General features: G+C 43.4%; 2 protein-coding genes across 8 annotated transcripts; both read right to left on the reverse strand.

Moving 5' to 3' along the window:
• Positions 1-2,832: 2,832 nt before the first annotated feature.
• Positions 2,833-13,466, reverse strand: LOC147247255 (actin-related protein 2-B-like). Its single transcript, XM_086179773.1, has 9 exons — positions 13,404-13,466; positions 11,521-11,631; positions 9,727-9,942; positions 9,370-9,442; positions 8,733-8,869; positions 8,341-8,490; positions 6,696-6,841; positions 5,946-6,078; positions 2,833-3,964 (listed from the first exon to the last, which is right to left on the reverse strand). The coding sequence occupies exons 1-9, from the start codon at positions 13,449-13,451 to the stop codon at positions 3,794-3,796; spliced, it is 1,185 nt and encodes a 394-aa protein (XP_086035899.1). The 5' UTR covers positions 13,452-13,466; the 3' UTR covers positions 2,833-3,793.
• Positions 13,467-13,809: 343 nt separating this feature from the next.
• Positions 13,810-23,226, reverse strand: LOC147247256 (uncharacterized). 7 transcript variants are annotated; one of them, XM_086181031.1, is made up of 10 exons: positions 22,294-23,226; positions 20,019-21,366; positions 19,759-19,928; positions 19,310-19,436; positions 19,150-19,206; positions 18,809-18,931; positions 18,118-18,178; positions 14,923-15,006; positions 14,588-14,711; positions 13,810-14,505 (listed from the first exon to the last, which is right to left on the reverse strand). In XM_086181031.1, the coding sequence occupies exons 2-10, from the start codon at positions 21,330-21,332 to the stop codon at positions 14,382-14,384; spliced, it is 2,184 nt and encodes a 727-aa protein (XP_086037157.1). In that variant the 5' UTR covers positions 21,333-21,366; positions 22,294-23,226; the 3' UTR covers positions 13,810-14,381. The 7 variants fall into 7 exon arrangements, 6 of the variants coding, with proteins under 6 accessions (XP_086037157.1, XP_086037155.1, XP_086037159.1 ...); XM_086181029.1 differs by having other exon boundaries at positions 21,591-23,226; XM_086181033.1 differs by having other exon boundaries at positions 22,899-23,225.
• Positions 23,227-23,930: the final 704 nt, after the last annotated feature.

Genomic DNA, 23,930 nt, shown 5'->3' on the forward strand with positions numbered 1-23,930 from the left:
CTCTTGTAATGGGGTCAGCGTGGCCCCTCTCTGGGTGCATGGAGGACCGGGGCTCACTTCCCAGCACAGTTCACACCAATGGGTGGCTTCTGCTGTGGTCTCATGTCCAAAGATAGACAGGGATTGTAGCTTTTGCTACATTTCTCAAGTTATGTCTCCACATCTGCATGCAGTCAGCGTTACTCCAGTGTCTTCTCAGCCCGTCGCGTTCCCCCAAACCCAGCCGAGGTCAAGTCGTTGCAAAAGTGAAGCTTGAAAAGGAGCCACATAATTGTTTCAGCATACTTTGGAAAGGAGTTCATACCCTGCACCTGAGATAAGCCATCTCTCTACTCCCACCCTGTGGAAAAGAGTTAAGCTGTTAGAGCAAGAATACCTGAAAACAAAACTTTTAACCTGCAGCTTTGGCCGTTATTTAGTCCTTCACACATTAATGTGCTCAATTAGATTAAAAAAAAAAATCATTTCAAAAGTCCTTTAAAAAACATGTAAATGTTAATGCACATCTGCAATAAACTGCATCACAGATGATCAGCTGGTGAAGCTTTACCACCGGAGAATATCGTGAAGATGGAGAAGAGCTTTCAGCTGGTTGCACGTTAGCATGTTCCTCTGCAGAATGTACTCAGACTACTTTAACAGTCCTTTAAAAAAAAGATGTAAAAATGAAAGCGTATTGGTAAAAAAAAACATTTTTTCTGAGGGGGGGGGGGTATTTTTTTTGTTATCATTTTTAGAAATCAAGAGTCCAAAACTGGAGATGAAATATGAAATAGTTTTTATCATGTTGGAATGTTTTTTCCACCCTTCATCCACATCATCATGGGACTTTTTTTGTGTGTGTGTGAGAACTTTTATGATTTTGTTAACGTGCCATTTTTTTAAAATTTGATTTTATTCAGTGGGGATGATGCAATTAACAAGGCTCCAAAATGATTAAGCGTGTTCCTGATGTGTGCTGCACCACGTTTGTATCCATTACTAATTTGCAACTCTTGTCCCTACTGGGGCTTTTACAACTATTAATATTCTGTATAAGACGTGAAAATATTTGAACTCGCACACACCAAAGTAAGACAATTAAATCAGCACACGTCAGGTTCACAAACTGGGATGATAATCTTCTCTGTTGGGAAAGTTCATGAGTTGACGTCTGGGTGAGAGAGAGGCACCTGAATAGAGAAAAATGAGTGTTACGTCACGGATGGGGTAAAAGACATGTACTATTTCTGCTCGATTGGATGCAGAGGAATCTCAAATACACACATGAAAACAATACTGCAGTAAATGTCCTGTGCTGCTTCCCACCGGCGATGAAGGAAACTTCAAACGGGGTTTCAGAGGTAACAGTTCAGGGTTGGAGGGAAGTGGCAGGAGTCAAGGGATTAAAATGGAACAGGGCCGGAAGAGTCTGGCTAGGATCTTTATTTCAGGCACGGAAAGAGAGCCTCTTCCTCTGGTGGCGCCAGTCCTCTGCCACTGTTCCATTTCCTCTTCCTCCTTCTGCTCTCGCAGCCCCTCATCCTCTGTCTCCGTCACACATCCATCCTCTCCTCCGTTGGTTTATCTTCTTCCAGCTCTGTGTGTGTATATGTATATATATATATATATATATATATATATAAATATATATATATATATATATATATAAATAAAAGAAAAACACATTTAAACAGGTAGAAAAAGACAAAAAATACACAAGGAAGGATAAAAACATTCACTTTACACGTGGCACATCAGAATAATGACAAACTTAGATGAGGGTCCGCTCCAATGACACACGATGAAAGCAAAAACGATTGTGATAACCAGTACTACTACTATCAATACTCATCACAGGGGAAAAAAGCAAGGAAGTTCCTTTTACATGTTGTGTAATTAAAGTATTGAAGGACAGTCTTGGGGAAAAGAAAAAAAAAAACTTTAAAACTTTCCCATAATTAAAGTTTTTCACTAATGCACTTTTCTCATTAGTTTTATTTCCTATGTAATACAGTTATAAATATTTTTACAAGTTCAAATGCTTCTACTTAACGGATTTAATTTCATCACACAGTTGTATTTGTACTCGTTTATTTCTTTTTTTAAAAAGCTTCGGCTACAAAACACCTGACTTTCATTGAAAATGCGGCTCACAGTTTTATTTCCTTTCAAAGATGAAGATGCGGATAATAAAGGAGGCTGTCGACAGAAAACAAAAAAAGTCTGCCGATATCCTGCAGTATCAGACGTTTGGATTGCAGTAATTCCAGATGTTCTTCAGTGTGACTGACGTAGAAACAAAGAACGTGTGACACAAACATCCTTATAAATCACTTTTCTTTATTTAAATCAGCGTTAGGCAGTTATGCTATGAACAACAAAATAAAAACAAAAACAGACAAAAAAAAAAAAAGCAAGACATTAAAACATGATGATCCAGTTAACATTAACTGCACTTGGCACTGGATAGACGCTCGTGGAAAGAGGAAAAGAAAAATATACACATTTATCATACTCAAAATAGAAGTGCCTCCAGTATTCATCATGACCGCTGGGAGTGAAAGACTGGAGAACTTTAATCTCTCTCAACAGCATTTCGACTTCAATACCGTGCTTGTGCGACGTTCTCTGACCGGATTCGAATCATGGGTAAACCTGCAACCACCTCTGATTGATCTGAGGGCGGGGGTGGGGTAAGGAGCGACAGGTGTGGCGCCGCCGCGCTCTGTAATCCGGCTGCAACTGTACGCAGCCGCTCAATCTGCTCGAGATTTACACCCACAGAAAAAGGGAGAGGCCAGGCTTTGTGATGGTGACCAAATAATACCACCCACCCCCCCCCCCCCCCTTGTCCCACCTCCCCCCCCGAAAGTACCGTCACACAACTGTTATCAAGCTCAGGGGGGCTTCATGTGTTCCGTCCCTTTATAAATCAATTCTTCATTTAAAAAAAAAAAAAAAAAATGGAGGAACTTCTGTCACCACATGACACTCCATTTACAATGGTAGTAGTGCACAGCAACAAAAGAAAAGAAAAATATTATATTTAAAGATATAAACTGAACTCATACATCCAACAAAAAAGGAAAAAGCAATTAAAAAAAAAAGAAAAAGAAAAAGAAAGTCATCCCTCTCCCAGAAAAGAAAAACCTCATTATTTATAAAAAGCGACATAAAAACGTGATCAGTTCTCGCTCACCTGGAACAGACGCTGAAAGCGGCCCGTGGCTGTTTCTGATGGACCCTGATTGTGAGATTAAAGAAACTGTGCATCACCTTCTCCAGCGGTTTAACCTGTGGAGAACCTGAACGCTCGCTGCAGACGGTTCCGTTCGTTTACCTGCCGAGTTGAACTAACTACATTTGTTTGCATGATTAAGTGGCAGGTAAACGTGCAGCGCTAACACGGTTTGAACATTCGCCACCAGTCCTCGCCTGAAAGATCAGCAGGGCCACGTGAACCCTTTTATATTCCTCGTTAAAGAAAAAAGAAAGAAAGAGTGGAAATCTGCAAAGATGGTTCTCAGGGCTTGCAAGGAAAAGAAGTGTGAGCCAATCCCAAACCGAGAGAGAGGGAGAGGGGGAGAGAGAAAGAGAGAGAGAGCAAGAAAGAGAAAGAGAAAGAAGAGGTGGAGAGTAAGAGGGTGACGGCTGGATTCCCTCGGATGTTTGAGGAGCATCAAGAGCCGAAGAAGAAGAAGGATAAATAGATATATTCTCTGCAATGGGTGTGTGTGTGTGTGTGTGTGTTTCCATGTGTGTGTATGTGCGTGCGTGTTGTGTTTCGTGTGTGTTCTGTCCGTTCAGTGCTTTATCTGACGGTGACGCCGAGTTTCTCCAGCACACGGACTCCTTTCTCCTGGTACTCCTCCCGAGTCAGCCAGAAGTTGTCCTTGTCCTTCATGATGTCAGCCAGCACGGCTCCGCCCAGGAACACCATGTGCTTTCGCCTGGGAGGATCCTCTATCCGGATCTTGAATTTCTATAAGAGAAGGGGGACAGGGACAATATGGGAGGTCTCGGAGTAACAAAGAAACATCCTGCTTGTGTTTGGAGCTGCAGGTCAAAGTGGCCCCATGCTCTTCTAGTAAAGCTGCATTCCACACAACCAGAGACCTTCCCAGGTGGAAACTCTGACCTCAGAGCGTTCCAGGTGGCTCCAGGTGCACGTAAACATGGCGAAGCGGCACAAACCGATTTCTTTGAGAGTAGAAAGACAGCAAAACAACTACAAGTGCAGCCTTCGAGTCTGTCTTTCATCCAGCAGTCAATAAATGTTGTATCCTTCTGAATATTTCAGGTGAGGTTTCCTGGATCCAGACACCTGATGACAAGAATACGTTTCACGAGATTTTACTCAAGCGCAGGGGTCCGAAAAGTCCCAGCTGCGAGTTGTCTGGACCACGGACGTGTGAAGGTCGAGTCTCGGGCTTCATATGGAGATTTCAATCTACATCAGACCCAGAGGCCTCAACCTGTGTTAGCTCGTTCTAATCTAATCCTGTAATTGCTGTCACGGTGAAACTTCCTGGCCTGCAGCAGCTGAACCAACACGTGAAAGAACACCAGAATAAAAGAGATGGAGGGACGAATTCATGACAGGACTAAAACACCTGGAGTGCACTTAGATCACATGTTTGCAGTTTGCCTCGACGTGACTTGAAAAAGGTGTTCTACTTAAAGTCTGTTCTGGATTCACAATCACAATAAACTTCCCGTATAATCTAGTAAGATGATCCAAACCAGGAGGGATTACCGTCAGGTGGCGGTTCAGAGGCAGCGAGTGATTTTGAAGCTGGAGGATCCAGCAAATGTCTAAAAGTTGATTTGACACATTTATCGTTTCAATAATTCCTCAGAAAGAATCACTGAGCGGTGAACTTGAAGGGCGACGTCGCGACAGTCGGCCTGGACATGAGTGGTGACAGCAGCGCTCCCTGGAGACGCTCCCTGGAGACACCCCCACATCAGCATGAACATCACAACACCACCCCCGCGCAAGCAGCCACTACCCACGACGAGCTCAAATCAGGGGAAAGGCAGAGTTTAAGATGTTTTTAATGACTATTTTTGGAATGATTTCAACCTTTTTTTTTTTTTTTTTTTCGAACAGAGACTTTTCAAGCCAACAGGTGGAGTTAGTTGAAGACTCATCCGGCCTCCTCGGGAATCTTTCTACAAATTCCTCTGCTTTTCACAGAAAGCACAAATATGAGTTACTTGGAAAAGACATTGACTGCCCACCTTTGTAAAACCAAATGTTCTGAGCCAATGTTTTTCCAAAAACAAATATTTAGCATTGGGAGATGAATCCCACATCGTTTTCAAATTATCCTTTTCAGTTAAAAAAAAAAAAAGGAAGCAGCAGCATCATTGACCTCTGGCCCCATCTGGTGGCTGTCTCTGTGCACTGCACCGGCCGGCAGCACGCTTCATTTACTTTCCTGAACCTTTCCGACAACACACACATGGTAAAAGGAGTCGCGGCACATCTAAGGTGTTTAATGTATTCGTGCAGGTGTGTGAGACTCCTCACCAGGACAAAGGCCAGACTGTGAGCTTAACTGGCAGTTGTCAGTCACAGTTTACTCACCAAACGGAATCAAACATGTTCCCTGCGGCGGCTGCTACCTTTCTGCTCCTCTCAGTTCTCTCACATGTGGGACGACCCCACCCAGGCCAACTCAAACAAACCCACCGGGATCAGCTGGAAATACTAATTCACAGCAACAGAGAGGCCTGGTGCACACGTCTAGACTTGTGCTCATTAGAGGGACCTCACTGGCATTCTTTTTGAAGATTTCATGGGGCGCAGCACAAGCGAAATTTACCAAATTCTAATTTGGGCTGAAAACGAGTGAATGACCTAGTTTCCTCCTTGTGAACCGCATCGGAGCTATTTTAGCTCAGAGTCCTTCCCTAAAGTCAATGGCGTAATTACAGATGAGGCATCAGTTCCTCACCGAGAGCTTGTCCACATCTCCCTTCAGCACGCGCTCCAGGTACAGCTGCTTGAGTTCCCTCTCCAGCCGAGACGGCAGACCCGGGTACATGGTGGAGCCTCCTGATAGCACGATGTGTTTGTAGAACTCAGGCCTGATGACGGGAAGACACACGGAGAACATCTTAACATAACTCCTCCACGCTCTCCTTCCAGAACTAGCAGACATGTTGGTAGCATCTTGTCATTTGTCTTGTTCTTATTCTGAGTCCCAATAAAGCTTCAATCTTCCCAATTTGGCCCCCGAAAGTGCTGAAAATGCTTTTAGGAAACTGGATTTTCATGAACATAACTTGAATATTTCAACAACTAGCAATTTGTGGCACTGGTTTTTCCAAACATACATTATCTAGAACATACCTCAAGATCAATTTTCATCATTTTCCACCTAGAACTCCAGAGTATAATACATATTTGGTTGGATGCCTCATAGTGTGTAATACTGTAACCTGACAGGAGGGAAACCACGACAGCTAACTTTAGTTCCGCCCTTTGTCTTTCTGACAAGCTAAGCTAGTTGCAGTCTGTGCGGCAGCATGTGAACAGGATTATTAGGAATAATAATTTTCCTTCACTGAAATATTGTTATTTTTAGAGTAATAGTGGAATACTGAGTGCATGTAAACACTATCAACGAGTGTTGGAAGTTCAAACTCTCGGAGTATATATTTAATGACAGTGAAATGTGTCTCAGCACTTTGGTTGACCTCACCTGGTGTCTATGTCTGCCGCCTGGATAGTGTTGAAGAGCAGCTCGGCCACTCCGACGCCCTCCACGTTGATGAGGTGGGGCTGGAATAGAGCCTCGGGGGCCTCAAACCGCTCTCCTCCCACCTTGATCACACGGCCATCTGGCAGCTGGAGATGTGTGGGTGGGATGAGATGAAAAGAAAGGGGGAAAAAAAGGAGTAGAGTGACTCAACATAATGAAAGAATGTAAATGTTGAAGGGTCGTGTTCACTGTGATAGTTGCTCAAAACATAAAGAAAAAAAGGTCCTGTTTGCTGATCTTAGAGTGTTCTCTGGGACGGTGTACCGCGAGTTAAAACACAGATCGTGTCGCCTCCAAACTGAGCCGAGTGTGTGTGCGACCATAAAAAGGCTTCATTCAGCCGAGGGCAGTGGGAGGAAGCGGAGCCCAGCCACCACCGCAAAGTGGCTGCACAGGAAATGATGTAACGCATGGTTCAGAGCTCTGCGGCCATAGCTACATTGCCCTCCTTGTTTCGCCACACTCATGCACACAAAACGATACTTACATATTTACACACCTACACACAGGCCCGCCTACACTAACCCAAACACACATGGTCACAGTGAGCTCGGAGACACAACATGTGCTCGGTAAGGCGTGCAGAAACACAGACTTCAGGACCTGCGTTTGGATTCTGTGGTTCCCTCTGCAGGGGAAAAAAAGGGGCCTTGGAAAGAAAAGCAAGACTGGTGGAGGAGCGCTGCATCCCCACATGTTTGAGTCCCAGAGAAAACAGGACAGTCAGCAGCGCTGCGCCGTCTCACAGAAGCAAGCCGAGCTGACGACAGCCATGTGGTAGTCTACTTAACTCTGAAGAAACAGATTTAGTTTCCCCATTAGTTGTGATTATTTTAAAAATAGTGCCACATTTGAACAACCACGTGGGCAGAAATAAGAAACTTGTTCATAAAGAGTGAGCAAAAATATCTTTTCATCAAAAATCCCTGAAATATTTGGCTAAAATAAGACCTGAGCACGCTTCACGTGTAAAACTGATTAGACCCTATGTTTTAACAAATGTCAAGAGCTTTTTCGACAATTTATTGCAAAAATATGAAAAACTCCTTTGTCTGCCGCTCTCTTCTCCTGTCCTGACTGGTTGCCTTGTGTTTCTGCTTCTGATTTATTTAACTGATTCATTCACTGACCAACAGGAGAAGAGTGGGTGGGACTAAGGGGGCAAGGACTGCTGAGAAAACACATAAGGTGGCCAAGTGTGGAGTTTCTCTCCGTTATTTAGCAGAATTACTGATCAAGACATTGAATGCTGGTCGCTGGATATCGAGTCGCTGAGGACTCTCCTTGTTTGCTTGTATTTATCCTATCAAATGTGTTTATTCCTGTTTGATGCCGGTTGAGCTGTAATCAATAATGCACACAATGTCCATGGGGGGGCAGCAACCGACACGGATGAAGACGCCTGCACACATCCACCAACACCAAGTTACACCCTCACTCAGCAGCAGTTGAACAGCTCTGTAAAAAACCGTGAACTAAACCTGAACCAAACCTTGACGTCTGTGTACAGTTACACTGCAGGTGTCAATCATAACATGAGCGGGCAATGACACATCCACATAGATGATTTGGGAAGTTCCGTTACCGTGTATGATTCCACCAGCACGGTGGTCTCCAGCGCAAGCTTTTGCTCCTGCTCGATGTTGTAGCCCACGTAGCACAGCTTCTCCTTCATCATGCGTACGGTTTCAAAGTCTGCAGAGTGGTTGAAGGCGTAGCCCCTCAACAACAACAGCTGCACCCAGAGATGGAGACAAACACAGGGTGAGAGAGAGTGAGGAGGCTGGGAAATCGTGATCCTCTGACTGAAATTCATCCATTCCTTTCACAGACATCGTCCCCGTTGCCTCCTAAATAGAATTCTACGCTCACAACAACTTTAAATATAGAATTGAGTGAATTACATATTATATATTTTTTTTTCTTCTAACAGAACTGCACTGTGACAGGAAGTTGATGAGCGTTTTGGTGGGATACCTTGATGAGGTAGCGGGTGATATCCCTGCCTGCGATGTCCAGACGTCTCGTCAGGTGAGGCAGGCTGAAGCCTTCATACACTGGGCAGATGTGTGTCACGCCATCGCCAGAATCTACCACCACACCGGTCAGAAGGCCTAGAAAACACACACACACACACACTCAATCATCTGCACACCTACCCCTCACACAGTGATGCGTGTTTTAAAGTGCAGAGTTAAACTGGAACCCACTTGAAGCAACGACACAGGTGGAGTGTGAATCACTGAGATAATGTTATGACATCATCCGTCATTGCAACCGTTTCAAATCATGCATGTGTTGACTTTCTGGGATAATGAGTATCCTTATCCGCCATCTAGGAAATCTCATAACTAATTCATGAACAAAGTATTTGACAAAGGTGTGGTGACTAAATACAGCTCCAAAACTGCAAGAATATTTCCACGATGAAATGGTCGCCACGGAGCATTGACGGTTCAAACAGGTTTAGGGCCTATGCCCAAAACTTCTGGCGGCCTGCAATCCTGCCGTCAAGGTAAATCTACTTTTAAGTGTGAGATGCTTGGAGAAGCCTGTAATATACAGAGACTGTCACTCGCACAGCGATGTGCAGCTCAATCATGCGTCATCTTACCTTGGGCATACAGAGTCAGAACAGCCTGAATAGCGATGTAGACTCCTGAAAACTGGTAAGTCTCAAACATCACCTGGAGAGGAGAAAGAGACAGCAGGCACGAGCTGTTACTGATGAAGGGAGAGCTCAAACGGACGACTGTGCTGCTGTATGTGTTTGGGGCATTTTGATTGTTAGGGGAGGTGCTGGCTTGTCTACAGTGACCCTTCACGGTTAAGAAAGCCTATCTATTGATCAATAAAAAGGTCAGTCATTAAAAAGAGTGCATCAGAATGGTTTCACACAAATCTCGGACAGTTATTTAATCTTGCTTCATTTTGTGTACCCCCCCTTGTGGAGACAAAGAGAAACACACACCTCTATGATTTTCTCACGGTTCTTGGTGGGGTTCATGGGTGGCTCAGTCAGCAAGATCTTGCAGTTGCGGGATTCTATGTTGAGCTTCTCTGGGCCGAAGGTGTAGTCCCACAGGTGCTTCATGTCGTCCCAGTTCCTTACGATGCCGTTCTCCATGGGGTAGTTGACCTCCAACATGGAGCGCAGCTCACTGGCCTCGTCCCCCACCATCAGATCCTGTGGGGTGGGGGTCAACTCATAAATACTTTGAAGTGGCTCTTTATTTCCAAAACTCTGTTCGGATCATTCGGGTCACTGGGAGCTGGGAAATTGCCCCCCTTGACCTGCTGGTCTAATAAAATCAGAGAGGATCAACAACCTTGACTTGAGGGGAGCCAGCTGTCAGGTTAGTGGCCTCCCATCACTCCCTTTAAAGCTCTGGTACCCAGCATGCACAACCAGGCATTACTTTCCATGCATGAACACGTGTGTTTCCTCTGCTACAGTAATCCACTCATTCTAGCATCATCCAGCTAGCTGCATGCAAAGCAGCCTGGCAATGTCAACTCTGTTAGCGTTCAGTGTTAGCCACACAGTCAAGCATCTCATGTTCCATTTGGAGACATCAAAAGCCTACTGAAGGCGGCCATTTTACGGGCTCATCCTGTGTGCTTTGGCATTAACTAAGTACCGCCAGTTGCCTCCATGTGGTTTCAATAACTAAAAGTTAAAAAGGAAAACAGATGTGCTTCCGTCTCCAGCGTTCAGCTGTCTGCTGTGCATCCTCGAGTGTGGACACAAGGTGAAACACTCACAGCTCCACATTCCTCAAATGAAAACATTAACTGCCTCATAACAGTCCGGTTAAAAGGATTTGTGATCTTTTAGGATGAAAACTGTTGTGATTACATCAGGCCTTATAAATAGAAGTGGGATCGTGGAGGGGGCTATCGCTGTCAGGATGCACCAGCAGATCAGAGACGGAGAGTGGAACCGGTCCAAAATCTCTTTTAGCACTCCATCGATAACAGCTGGCCGATGATTCATTGCAGCCATTTTTGCAACACTCTGAGCCTGAGAGGGGGATGCATTAGTGGAAGGTGCTGTAGATCTATCGGACTCTCAGCCACGCGTATGGAGAACACTCAAACTCAACACTGAATACAACCAACCCAGTTGGGATGTAAAAGGAATGGAGTGACCGTGTGAGTAGGAAAGAATAAATAAAAGAATAAAAATCAATAACAAAACAAAGATAACTAAATTCCTGTTAGATCAAAATATGACAACTCTTCAGCAGGCAAGAACAGGAGGCACACACCAACCTGAACTTACCATCTTCTGGGCATTCTACTTCATCGAGGAGGAACAAAACATGGAGGAAGAGGAAGGTAGATATAAAATATATATATATATATATATATATATATATATATATATATATATATATATATATATATATATATATATATATGTATATAAATTAAAAAAAACAAAAGGATTTTGTAAATCAAAGATTTAGAAAGAACAAGACTGGGAAAGGTTTCATGATAAAATCTCAAGAACTGGTCCATTTGTGATGTTTAGTCATATTGCAGTATCTATTCAAAGTTTAGTGTGGTTTTACAGAAATGCAGCACAGACGCTGCATATTTTTGTTTTTACATTTTGCTTTATCTAGAACAAACTAGCAGAATATCCATTTTTAACTTTCGTTTGAGCTCACAGACTTAAGATGAAATTTCTTCTTGTTTGCAAATGACTTTCTGTCATTTCTTATTTGACTCCAGGAGCACTGAGTGGAAGTGTTTGTACCTTGATCTCAATATTTCCCACTTTGGCTGTGGAGCGAATGATGGGCCTCCCGACGAGGGCAGGGAAGATGTGCTCTGGGAAGTTTGAGCCTGCGTAGCCGCACTTGACAAACTAAAAGACGAGAACAAGAGAGACACAGCAGAGAGGAAGGGTTGAGGACAGACATTTGAGTAGTGATAAGATCAGCTGCCATGCATCACCGTCATTCTGCTAGTAACAGTGGAAAAGAGGCTAATTAGCATTTAGCCTGAGAGGAAAATGGAACCACTGCTTCAGTGAGTCTGAACAACTGTGGTCAGCACCTACACAGCGGAAAAAAATGAATGTTTGAAGAGAATACTAACATTTATTTTAATGTTTTTCTAAATCTGTTAACTGTACAGCAGCATCCAAGGGCAGAAAAGATAGCATCTTAATTATGTATCATGATGACTAAAACCAAAACTCATATCTGGATTATTTGTCCCAAGCCTAATTAACACATCTGCCCTCGCGATCTACCAACGGCAGCCCCATACACGGCAAATACGTTTTGCTTTTGTGCTGCTGGACTCATTCACCATTTGTGTCATAGTCACAAACATGCAAAACTTTAAAAACACTCAAAAATTGTCACTTTCTTCCAAGAGTGCACTTTTCTCTACTGCTTCTTATTTGACCATCTTAAAGAACCAGTTAGGATGAGATTGTAACTTTTTCTGGTGCATGCTCACAGCTCTCTGGCTCACTTTGCATCAACTGTCAAAGCGGAAATGTGAGATGAATCGTTTGGCCTGTGCCTGGCGTCTCAGTTCAATGGGTTTTTTTTTTTTGCACTCCCCGCTTCACACATTCAGCTAAAAAAAACCCATATTAATCAGTAACATGCTGAGCCGACATCCTTCTTTCACTGCTGACAAGAAAGAAGACAGGAAGTCTCAGCTCTCTGACACCTGTGTGCAAGCCTAAGAAAACACAGTTCAGCAAAGTGTCTCATGTGCCATGAATTCGAGAAAAAAAATGTAAAGGAAATAAAATGCAACTGGCTGATAATTAGCTTCATTAATCGGATTTTACCAGGCATTTGACGGATTATTATTGGGTGTTTACTCTCTGTCTGTTGGATAAAATACTGTATTTTACACCCTACAGCAGACTGACCCATCCCTGGGGCTGGTGCTCATATCTCACCCCACAGTGACGGAGCTACCGTTTTCTATGCAAACCTCAAACTTCCTGGATGTGCTTGCCGACCCGTCAAAGCCCCCATTCATTTAGCAAAGCTCCCTTAGAGCGATGCATTTATCGAAACCCCGCTCTAACATGTTAAAATGAATGATTCAATCGGGTAAGTTTGTGCTCGCTGATGGACAGGATATATACTTGTCTCCTTAATTAACCTGCCACGGCCTAGCGAGCCGTGGTTAAGCTAGCTGAGTGTCGGCATAGAACTCGTCCAGCAGCTATAAATAACTAACTTTAAATGGTAACACATAAAAAAACGCATTGTAAAGTATGCGTCGTTTTCTCAACACATGACTAACGCAGCTGCCAGACAGAACAACCCAGACAGACAGCTCAAATGACCAGGGTAGCTAGCTAGCTTAGTGAGTTAGCCGTCGGTGACGGATTTGAGGCTACTAGCCTGCATTCATGCTCAAATGCAGATAAGAGAGCTATAATCAGGGGGGGTTATTCTATTTTTTCTAAAAAATCTACAACGCTTATACGTGCTGTTTCCATGTCGGGTCTGGATGAATGAAAATTAGCTGGCTAGCATGCTAGCTGGCTTCCCACCCAGTTAACGCTAGCTAGACAGACCCACTTCCTGTTTCGGCAAGTCGGTCGACATAACTGCACCAAATAAATAGGACACATATTAATCTAAAATATTATAAACTCACCCCGGTGCCATTGTCACAGACCACCACTTTCCTGCCCTGGCTGTCCATTATGTAAAAGCCCAGTTGCCTCTGAACCTCCCTCAACTTTGTTCGGCAAGCCGGAAGGAAGACACGCCAACCCGGACAAGAGGAGGAAGGGAAGGGTGCTCATCCGGTGCGTGTCAGGCAAGAGCCGACGACGGCCCCTCCCTCCCTCCAGAAGGGGGGGGGGGGGGGGGGGGGGCTATGTAAACAAGGACACAGCAGTTTCTCAATGTTACATTTAATGGGATCAAAATAATAATAATACACCAATTGCAATGTAAGTAATCCAAGTACAAACAAGTGTGTCAACTCAAATATTAAAAACACAGGATGTTAATGGAAAAATCGAGTTGTAAGGATAAAAGCTCACAGCTAAAAACAACTACAATTAACACACAATAGCTTTAATATGTACTGCCTTTTCAAGCGCGACTCACACTCATAGTGGAAACAATTCAGTTCTTGTAGAAATATTTTTAAAACAATACTCAAATATCCACCGATTGTCACTTTTACAATGGTGCAAAAAAATGAATGCAAAGAAAATATTTAATTTCTATATTTTCCATATCAAACCATCAAGAGATCGAAGTACACTACAATATTTGTCTATCATTGTCTCACCATCAAAAATCAAGGTGACACGCTTCATAACACCGGAGTTTGCCAACAGTTTCTGGAGCAAATTAAAGTGAAAAATTAAAAAAAAAAAATTCACAACAGGACGTGTTTAAGTTAAAAAAAAAAAGACCTCCTTCTATACTTTTCACCGTTTACAGTGCTGAGACATGAGCTTATTCTGTCACTCTAAAAACAGAGTATAACCAGCAGGTGGAGCATTTTGACTTTCAATGAGACCTATTACCCCTTGAGACCTATGAAGCAGAATCCTGTGCTGGCTGTCATTAATTATGTATTCGGCGTATGTGAACGTCACACTCATGTTGGGTGACTTCACTCTTTGGGTAGGAGAACGCTTGGGAACATGAGGACCTTGGCGTGCATGAAAGACAAGTTGGGCAGTCCAGACATCAGCTGGCCGGCTTCCTCGCTCAGCTCTTCATCCTGCAGAGGTGTCCTGGCGACCACCACACATACAAAGATGCTGAATTATCAATACCGGGGGAGAAACTTGTACACAGCCAAAAACCAGATCTGACCTGAGTGACGTGCTGGTCTTCTCTGCAGTGGACATCAGCTGTTTCAAAGTGTCCTCTAGATGGCTGCTGCTAAGGCTGGTTTCAATTTTGATGATGGTCAGCTCATACAGCTCACGGTCAACTCCTTTGTGTGTGTGTGTGTGTGTTTGTACAGAATATTAAAAAGGGACACAGCACTCAGTGGACACCTTCCATATCACAGCACTAATAAATGTAGCAACAGAACACTCGTTTACCCTAAAGTTGTGATCATGGCTGCTGCCAGATTGTTTCTTACAGAGTCAATCACATGTAAAGTGCTCCAGATGTACATCTGTGCAGTGTCTGGTGCTGACCTGGTGGGGGAGTGCTGCTACAGCTGCTGGAACTGCTCTCCTCCTCCTCAGGACCAAAATAATTCAAGTCCAGAGCAGAGCAGCCTGCGCTTGCAAAGGAAGAAGGTGGGTGAGGAGGGAGGTCGCTCATTTTACTGAGACACAGCCAGGCTACGCAAATTCAAATTTAATTTGAAGTTCAGAGGAAGCTCCAGGGTCACATTGAATGTCTGCAGCAAATTAAAGAAAATATACTGCAAATATATTTGGTTACTCAAATTAAATCTGCATGTGGGTCAAGACCCAGTCTTTGGGAAAAGGGGGCACAAGAGGACTCTATCATGGCACCCTGAAGCTAAACCAGCAGAGGTTAAAACAAGAGTTTAAGACCCTGTTCAGTAGCGCCTTAATGGGGATTTTGCCATTAAAATAAATGTACGAATACAATAAAAATATAAAAACAGAGGGAAGTTAAACCAACATGAACCATCTCATCTATTTGATGAGACGCTTGAGATTTTACTGTCAGGTCCCTCTTAAATATCTCGTTTTGTGTCTTATCAAACTTTTGGATGACACCGCTATCATTCATACACAATTCATACAAAAAAAAAAACCCAAAGTATTCAAACACGGAAGGAACAGAGAGAGAGAAGCTGGAGGAATAGAGGTGAAAGCTGATTTATTTCAGTATTTACAAGGAGTTCACACCTTAATTCAGTGCATTTAATTTGGATCTGAGCATGTTTTTGTGGATAAATTGTAGGTCCAGTGAGAACGTCATGATTCAACAAAAATCGCACACTTTTTAGAAAGCCGCAGCCGGCATGAAGGCACAACTTATGAAAAAGTGTAACTGATGAGAGAAATGTAGGAACACTTACGCATGAAATACCGAGGAGGTGGATTGCACATTTGAGAGTTCAGTTCATCTTGGGTTTCTTTTTAATGAAATACTGTATAGCTGGATTATTACTTTTGATCATGACAATAATCCAAAATAACAGGCGACAAACATAGTTGAACATACAGTAAGCGAAGTGCATATCTTTACTACAGTACCCCCTTGACTTTGAAGTCTTCCGTTTCTAACCCAGGGACAAATACAGTAATATGTCGTTGCACCAGCAGTCCTCAACCTTTTCAAGACGCGACCCCCCCCCCCCCCCCCCCCAAAATGATCAGCTTGGTGTTGGTGAACCCCCTCCGAAGCACTCACTGCACGTTTTTTTAATAACTGATTCCATTTTATCTTCAGTGTTTGGATGTTCTTTAACAGCTGCTGCAGCGTCACAGCCAACATGCGTCATAAAGGCTCAAAAAGAACAATAAGTGAAAGAAACAGATCCTCATATGAGTGCGCTAAGTGCCCCAATTACTGTATATAGAAAGCTGTAGCTTTGAAGTGGTACAAGCTGTAATTTAAGAACTAGTTTCATAGTTTTTAAATACTAGTTGTCATGGTTTTTAAGTGCAGGCACACTTCTGACTCTCACACACAATTCCATGCTGAAGGTTACTGGAGGGAAAAAAAAAAATTCCTTTCTTTTTTATATTTTTCATACAACCGTTTTCGACCCCCAGAAATTACACGCCCACTTTTTGAGCCAGGGACCTGCGCCGTCCTCTGCTGTGCGCACGACACATTGTGTTGCGTTTTGAGGTTTACTTGTTGCTTCATAGTCCCTTCATGTTATCGTGTTCATTGAGAATTTCTCTTGCTTTGCTTGTGGATGCAGACGGGATGGGAGGGTGCCGCTGCACCCGAGGAGTGTGGCGTCTTTTCACAAGTGAGCGAAAACAGGTTTCTCATCTCCACTGACAGCGGACAAGTGTCTGCATGCCATAAACCACCATCATAAACCACCGTCCAGCTCGCGGTCACGCTGAGTAATCAAAATTTCAGTCATGAGCGCTGAACAATTACACCGTGGCGTGTTGCAGAGGAGCAATTTTTTTTTTTTTTTTTAACCGCAAGCCAATTATTTTCATCAGCTACGCCGTCACGTCAGCCATTTCAAAAACCTTCAGCAGGAGAACTGATTCAGCTGCAAAGTCAATCAGGGCTGTTTTAATGGAGCCGTTAAATCATCATTAAGATTTTATCATTTCAGAACTAGCAGCAGGTTATCGGCCACAAACAAATTCAATTAACTCAGCAACCTCATGCCAAATGGGCTCCTTCATTACGTTTTCCACTTTTCTGCCGCTTTTCTTAGACGTCCTCGTCTTCTCTGAACTTTATCACACACAACATTTCCAGGTGTGGATTGAATTTACTAAAGAACATGCTTCACGTGAATAGTTTTGCTTATAATCGTATTCACCGTTTTAACAACTGATTCGAAATAAATCGTTTCTGTACAAATACTGCACACATGCTGCTGTGCTAAACCTGATTCTTGTTTTAACGAACTGAATCAAATTTCACGGGGACAAGGCTAAGATTTAACTTCACATTGTTTCTTTGGAAAACGTCTCTACCATATCTCCAAATGAGTCAAGCATCCTATGAAATCCTTCACAAACAAATATGAACACATGAAAATGTTCCAGGTGTCAAACTCCAGCAAATCAGAGCCGTTAACTGGAGGGTTGGGGTTTCCTTTCATAAATCTGTGATATGTTCATGCACCCGGTGGTGGTTTGGTTTGGACGAACACTCCCCTAGAACGACCCCCCACGCTCAGCGTTGCAGTTGCGATATTGATGATGATTTATGACCTTCAGATATCACGTTTTGTAGAAATTCAAAGGAAGCGCAATAAAAATACAACTTTACAGGAAGGTTTAACTTTCCTTATCACAACTGTGATAAATACTGAGATAAATTCTGATTGCAAAAGGAACAGCAAGGACAGGTGAGCGAGACCTCAGTACAGCATTTCCCCTGTAACGTTTCGCAATAATCGGGGATCATTTGTATTTGTTTTGTGTTTTGCTCCAGTTACATATTTGTCTTATTCCTCTCACCATATTGAGCAAGTTTGCACCGATTGCAGCAGTGATTTTGTTGTTGTTGTGGTGTCGCTCTTCTGATGAGAGTATGAAGGGGAAACACAGCATAAATAAAAAGATGAAAAGTCCTGAAGAAAGAGCAAGTCCACAGGAGCCAAGAGCCAACTTGCTAGGGGAAGAGGAAGTCATGTATGGGAGGGCTGGTACTGTGGTCTACTTCTGACCCCAGAAGAGAGGGGGGTCAGCGAGGGGACGTACCATCCTGAGAGCTGCTAAGGCCACAGCTGCTTTGATCCAGCTGCCTGGAGGGGAGTGGCTCCTATAAAGTAGACAGAAGAGTGAACTTAGTGATGCCGTCACTTAAAAGAACATGTCAACTTTTATTAAAATTATTAAATGCACTTAGTTGCCACCCTCCCCGGACCAGAAGCTGGATACCTTTCTTTCACCTTTACCGCATCAGAAAGCTGAGACCCACAGAGACCGGCTGAGCGCTAATTAGCTTAGCATGATGAATGGCAGTGAATGGGAGGTGTTAGCTTAACTCCATTAAAAGTAATTCAACATACTTCTCTCCAAAACATCCTTTACCTTCATGCATAGAGCTGGGATGCTACTTAACATTTGCAATAAGTTAAATGAAAAAGATGTTTTCAAGACAAGATTGAAATTTTAGAATCGGACACATAGCCAGAACTACTTTGGTTAAAGTAAACCACTACCAAACTACTTTGGCCAAGAAATGAAAATGTTTGCTGACGACTAGAAGAGCGACTGCTGCTTCTAAACGTGGCCGACTTTCTGAGGAGAGAAGGGGTTCTATTGTCTCGTCTTGGCTCCGGGGAGGATCAATAATAAGCATGATTATAAATATACTTGCAAGCCACAGAAAACAAGTCTGGTAGTATAAAGCTGTACAGCTGTAATGAATGCAGTCGAGGCCAGATACCTGCTCTGAGTGTGTTGAGGGGCCGTGTGTGTCTCTGGGCCCCAGAGGTGCTTGTGCTGTGACCGCTGTGTGTCCTGGAGAACAGACAGTTGGCACAAAGTCTTTGGTGGGCTCTAGCATTCCCTGATGAATGATGAAAGTGGGGTGGATACAGATAAGCAAAGCTTTTAAAAATGTCAGTGGAAGAGACACAGAATAAAAAAACACATGCAGAGCAAAAGTGCAACTCTAAACGTGTCTTCTATCACACACCACCAAATCTGCTAAATTCACAGCACTGTAATGCTTCATTGCACTAAAAACTAAAAAAATTTAGCGCACATTTTCCTGATTTGACTCACCAGGCTGGATGCAAACGCAGGCACGGACACCGGCTGCCTCTTCATGCCAATGAACACCTTTAAGAAAAAACAGGCCATTAAAACAAATGTAACCGTTCATATTTTTACCTCCTTGTCTCCAATGACTGGTGATGTATTCACTGGATCAATCCAAACTCACTCTGTTGCTTGTGTCCACCCCGAGGCACCTGAGCAGAGTCCTGTTAGAGTGGGAGCCGCCCCACTGGAACTGGAGGCCAACTGCACTGTGGACATCTTGATGTGGCCAGCAGACGCTCTGCTGAACCCTGAGAAGCATACAACTTTACTAGTGTGTATTCAAAGACAACATCAGTGTCGATGGCATGGAAACAGTGACGACTGGCTCTATTTCATACATTTTTTTTTTTTACACATAATTGTTTTTTAGGATATTTAAGTTTCACTGTTTTTTTCACAAGTGTAACAGAAGACTTTCTAAAAACTTTTTGTTTCACACTTTTCAAAACATGTTTTCAATTTTTTTTGGAACCTAAAAATCGTGCAGAGATAGGAGTTGAGTTTTAAATGAAGGCAGACGCTAACATCTTAACTCCAGAATGTTGAACATTGTTGTTTACTCCTCCTCACCACTGAGCTCTGGCACAGCGTGCTGGTGTCTCCTGCTCCTCCTCACTGTCAGGGAGGTGTTGAGGGTGAAGCAGAGCCCCCAGGCTGGGCTCCTCACCCTCCACAGCTGCAACCTCTGCCTGAGGGAAACTAGCCTGGAGGAGCTGCTGAACACGACAGGACAGAGACTCCTGTCCAGACGATAAAAGATCAAGAACAATAATCAAAGACTGACAATAATGTCTACAACCCAGTTGATTTCACACAGAAACGTCTCTGACCTCACTGCTCTTGGAACCCCTGTGTTCTCTCGTCCTGCCTTGCTCCTCCTCTCCATCTATCTGCAGTCTGCTGACTTGTTCTCTCAGCTGTGTCCAGGTTTTCCCCTCCTCCTGAGCCCTCTGGTCCTGGAACTCTGCCCATGACCCATCTCCATCCTCCTGCGTGGGTGCTGAGCAGAAATCGGCAAAGCTGTCACTTGGAGGGAGACTACTGAGTATCTGCACCCCTGTATGGGCATGATCACGGTTCCTGTGATGCTCCTCTGCAAATTCATCTTCCGTGTATGTTACAGATGACCGGTTCGAGGTAGCAGAAGTTTCCTGAGTTGCAGGTTGTCCGCAGCAGTGTGACAGAGCAGCCGTCCTGCTGTTGACCCAAGAGTCAGTGTATCTGTAGTCTCCCATTTCCTCTTCCTCCACGTCAGTCTGGTCCCCATCAGTCTGATCCTCTTGAGAAACAAGGGATGAAACATTTGGTTCGATGTCCTCAGAGGGCCCATCAAAGGAAATATCATCACAGAGGGACGCCTGGTCTTCGGTAGCACACTCAGAAATGCTCTCATCTGGATCTAATCCACATTTCTCTCTAGAATTCTGCATCTCTGTCACTTGTAAACAGTTTAAACTTCTTTTCCCCTCCCCAAGATGGCAACCTAAAGCAGCTTCCTGAGACCGACAGTGCTCCTGAGATGATTGCACGAGAGCTGCGTCTCTTTTCGTGCAATGCTTGACCTTAGTGGAACCATTTTCTTGAAGCTTGCACGCACAATGAGATGTGGGCTCAGAGTCTAATATAACCTCATGTTCTGGATCACAGACTGGTCCACTCCACTTCTTGGAAGTGTTTCTCTCTGTCACGCCACCCTCCCACTGCTCAGTGTCACCCATAGGCGAGAAGCCGCAGCACCAGGGGTGAGCTGCCTGCTCTGTAAACACAGTGAAATCAGCAAAGCCGGCGTCTTCCTCCCGAGAGTAAGTGCTGGCTGTGGAAGCAGCGTGAGAGTTGTGGTGTCCCTCAGCGTAACCATTCACCAAGTGCACGTTAGCTTCACTGTTACAATGTTGCCCCTCTACTTCTATCTGGCTCCTGCTGGATTTAATGGAGGTTGTGTGTTTAGATGGACTAAAGTCGGGCGTGAGGGTGGATGCTGGCTTCATGAGGCTGGCTGGAGGCTCAGTGGAAGAGTGGAGGGCAGTGCGGGGCATCCCATCAGAGAAGCCCCCAAACTCCTCCTCCTCTGACCCCGCCTCCACATTATCATCATCTAATGGAGGCGGGGATGACGAATGCAAAGGCATGATGTCTGGTTCCATGGGTTCTCCTAGCAAGACTTGAAGGCTTCATTCACTTGAGGAGGGAAATGAACAGAGTTTAAAGTGGTAAAGGGGGACATTGTCCTCATGTTTGGTGATGGTACAACCCTGTGTGTAATGGTGAGGCTCTTTTCTAAAATGAAAAGTGAAAAAAAGTTCTGTTCTCCACTTGTCATTTTCTTTCTTTGAATTATTTATTTGTTTTAGGTTTGGGAAAGAGTTTTTTTGCTTTTGAGGATCTTCATGGTGCCAGATTACCTTGGAGAGTTGACTCAGACATGAAACATCCAGCTGTTCTCTTTTGACTCAGTTAAGAACTGGCAGAACTACATCACATTGAACTCTGACATGGCTGACTAACTAATAAAATACTTATATCCCATATTATTTCTATTTAATGGATGTTGCCGTGTTGTCATGAAAGCTTTTGAAAATTCTGACTTCATTCTAAGAAGGAGTTAACCGGATCTTAAACTCAGATTCATTCGGTTTATCGTCATAATTCAAATAGACTTGTTCAATTTTTGACGTTCAAATAAAAACAAATTACAATTTACGTGTTGCCCAAATTCTCTTCTGTAGATTTCAGTCCAGTTCACATTTCCAGTAAACTAAAACTAAAGAAATATACACACCAGGTTGGCACAAGTAATTGAAAATTAACCTCAACCTGGCCTTCTGCGATTTCAAAATATCATTTTAAAATAAATATTGTGGTGCTGCAGAGACGTCCTGTTTGAAAGAGCTCATCCTAAAAGTTACACCATTACCATTAAACCTCCTCAACAGCAATGAGAATAATTGAAATTTTGGACTTCATCATATTTGTTAACCTTTCCCCTAAAGTATAAATGTCTGAACTCTTAACCGCAACAAATTGACGGCACAATATCAACCTTCTAAATGTCTTATATGGTGCCTCTTTTGGGGAGGAATAAAAAAAAATAAACCGTGATTGTACCGTCACTGTGACTCTTCTGCTGATATTAAACCTGGAGTGGAAAAAGTGTCCGGACTCGAGTCAGTAAACTGATACAGGAAACAGTATCCGCAGCTTAGCGCTACTTAGACTCACTAAATCCTGGAGGACAGAAGCCAGATCAGAACCATGGATGAATGCCTGGATCTGCTCATGTCTCGAAATATAATTCCACGGTATTACATTATCATCATCCTCTGGTGATCGACGGCACAGTGCGATAAAGACGAGCACCACCCTGCCATTGCACCCTTCATCTTGGACAGATAGACAGGTGTCATGTCTGAGTGTGAAGCTATGTAACAGGAGCTGTTATTAAGCTGTAATCGCACACCTCACCGGAGCCAATTCACGTGAATTTGTACATTTAGAAGTCAACACTTATTTATTTATAAATACGGCGCAAAACCCACCTCCTTGAATTCCGTTTATCTCTTTACACTGAGCGATTAGCCAACATAACTAGCTAGCCACTAAGGGCAGCTAGCAACCGTCAAATTCAAAACAACGGCACGCTAACAGCTTGCTCGGAACAAAACCTGCTAGTTATTCTATACTCGCAATCATTCACGTTACCGTTCCTTTACTTCTTTAATATCAGTGGTGCTGCTTTGCTCCTCATCATCGCTCAACATCTTTATTGGTAGGTATTAACAGCGGCAGTTGAAATGTTAAGACGTCTCACTCGGGCCCCTTTTCCATGAGCCGGCATCGAGTGTGACGTCAGGTTCGACAGAACACTTCGGCGGCCATGTTGCTGCCTGGAAAGATGCGGGTTTTTTTTTTACATAGACGATCTTTGTTTTGACCAAGTTGTCCCAGGTGCTTGGGGCGGAAGACACCATCTACAGGGGGAGTTTCGGCTGGGATTCAGCATGGAGGAACTGGGGGGACCTGTTCTGGGTTTTCTAACACAAATAAAACATGTACAAATCTTATATTTTAGCATACTGCTATCAGAAATCTTTTATGCTGCCATCATTTAGTACTGAAGCTGGGGAAAACTGTGCTTGTAATACTTTTTTGTTTTTTGAACGAAGAAGCTCATCGAAATGAGATAACATCTCATTATCATAATCTATAATTTTGAGATAATTGGACAATAACCCTGTTACCATGAGATGACGCTTGTTTTCCTGAAATACTCAGATAATTATTTTATTTACCCTTTTTATCAATTATTGAAGGTAAAACAGCAAAAATATGCAGCCATCTGGAACTGCTTTGAAAAAGTATCAAACTTTAAGAACAACTGAAGTTTTTATTTTTTATCTTTTTAAATTAATTTTTTTTTTTTTTTTTTACAGATCTCATGGCATGCATTTCTCTTATATTACGAAATAATTGCTTAGGGCAAAATCTGTCAATATACCACTCTAAATGAAGTATTGTGGTGCTGCAGAACCAGGAATGATGACGATGCACCAGCAGGTTGTCTCTGCAGTGGAATGCTCAGTTGTACTCTGGCTGTCCTATAACTGCAATATCTTTTTTAGCGCAGGCACAGCAAACATGGCTAAACACCAATCGGATGTTTCCACTGCACAGCTGGTCCATGAGTGTTGAACCAGTAGCGGACTGACAGGAGACACCCATGGCTGAACTGAACCTCTAGTCTT

This window comes from Aulostomus chinensis, chromosome 16 (genome assembly GCF_037954235.1).
Source record: "Aulostomus chinensis isolate RoL2024-O1b breed Wild chromosome 16, RoL_Achi_v1.0, whole genome shotgun sequence".
NCBI lineage: Eukaryota > Metazoa > Chordata > Actinopteri > Syngnathiformes > Aulostomidae > Aulostomus > Aulostomus chinensis.

Excerpts from the sequence above, each read along its gene's own strand:
- LOC147247256 (XM_086181031.1), bottom strand. The coding sequence starts at position 21,332 with ATGGAACCAGACATCATGCCTTTGCATTCGTCATCCCCGCCTCCATTA. Across the intron at positions 18,179-18,808 it reads CCTCAACACACTCAGAGCAG|GAGCCACTCCCCTCCAGGCA; the intron begins GTATCTGGCCTC and ends TCTACTTTATAG. Across the intron at positions 15,007-18,117 it reads CCTTAGCAGCTCTCAGGATG|GCTGCTCTGCTCTGGACTTG; the intron begins GTACGTCCCCTC and ends TTGCAAGCGCAG.
- LOC147247255 (XM_086179773.1), bottom strand. The coding sequence starts at position 13,451 with ATGGACAGCCAGGGCAGGAAAGTGGTGGTCTGTGACAATGGCACCGGG. Across the intron at positions 9,443-9,726 it reads ACCGTGAGAAAATCATAGAG|GTGATGTTTGAGACTTACCA; the intron begins GTGTGTGTTTCT and ends TCTCCTCTCCAG. Across the intron at positions 8,491-8,732 it reads TCACCCGCTACCTCATCAAG|CTGTTGTTGTTGAGGGGCTA; the intron begins GTATCCCACCAA and ends CTCTGGGTGCAG.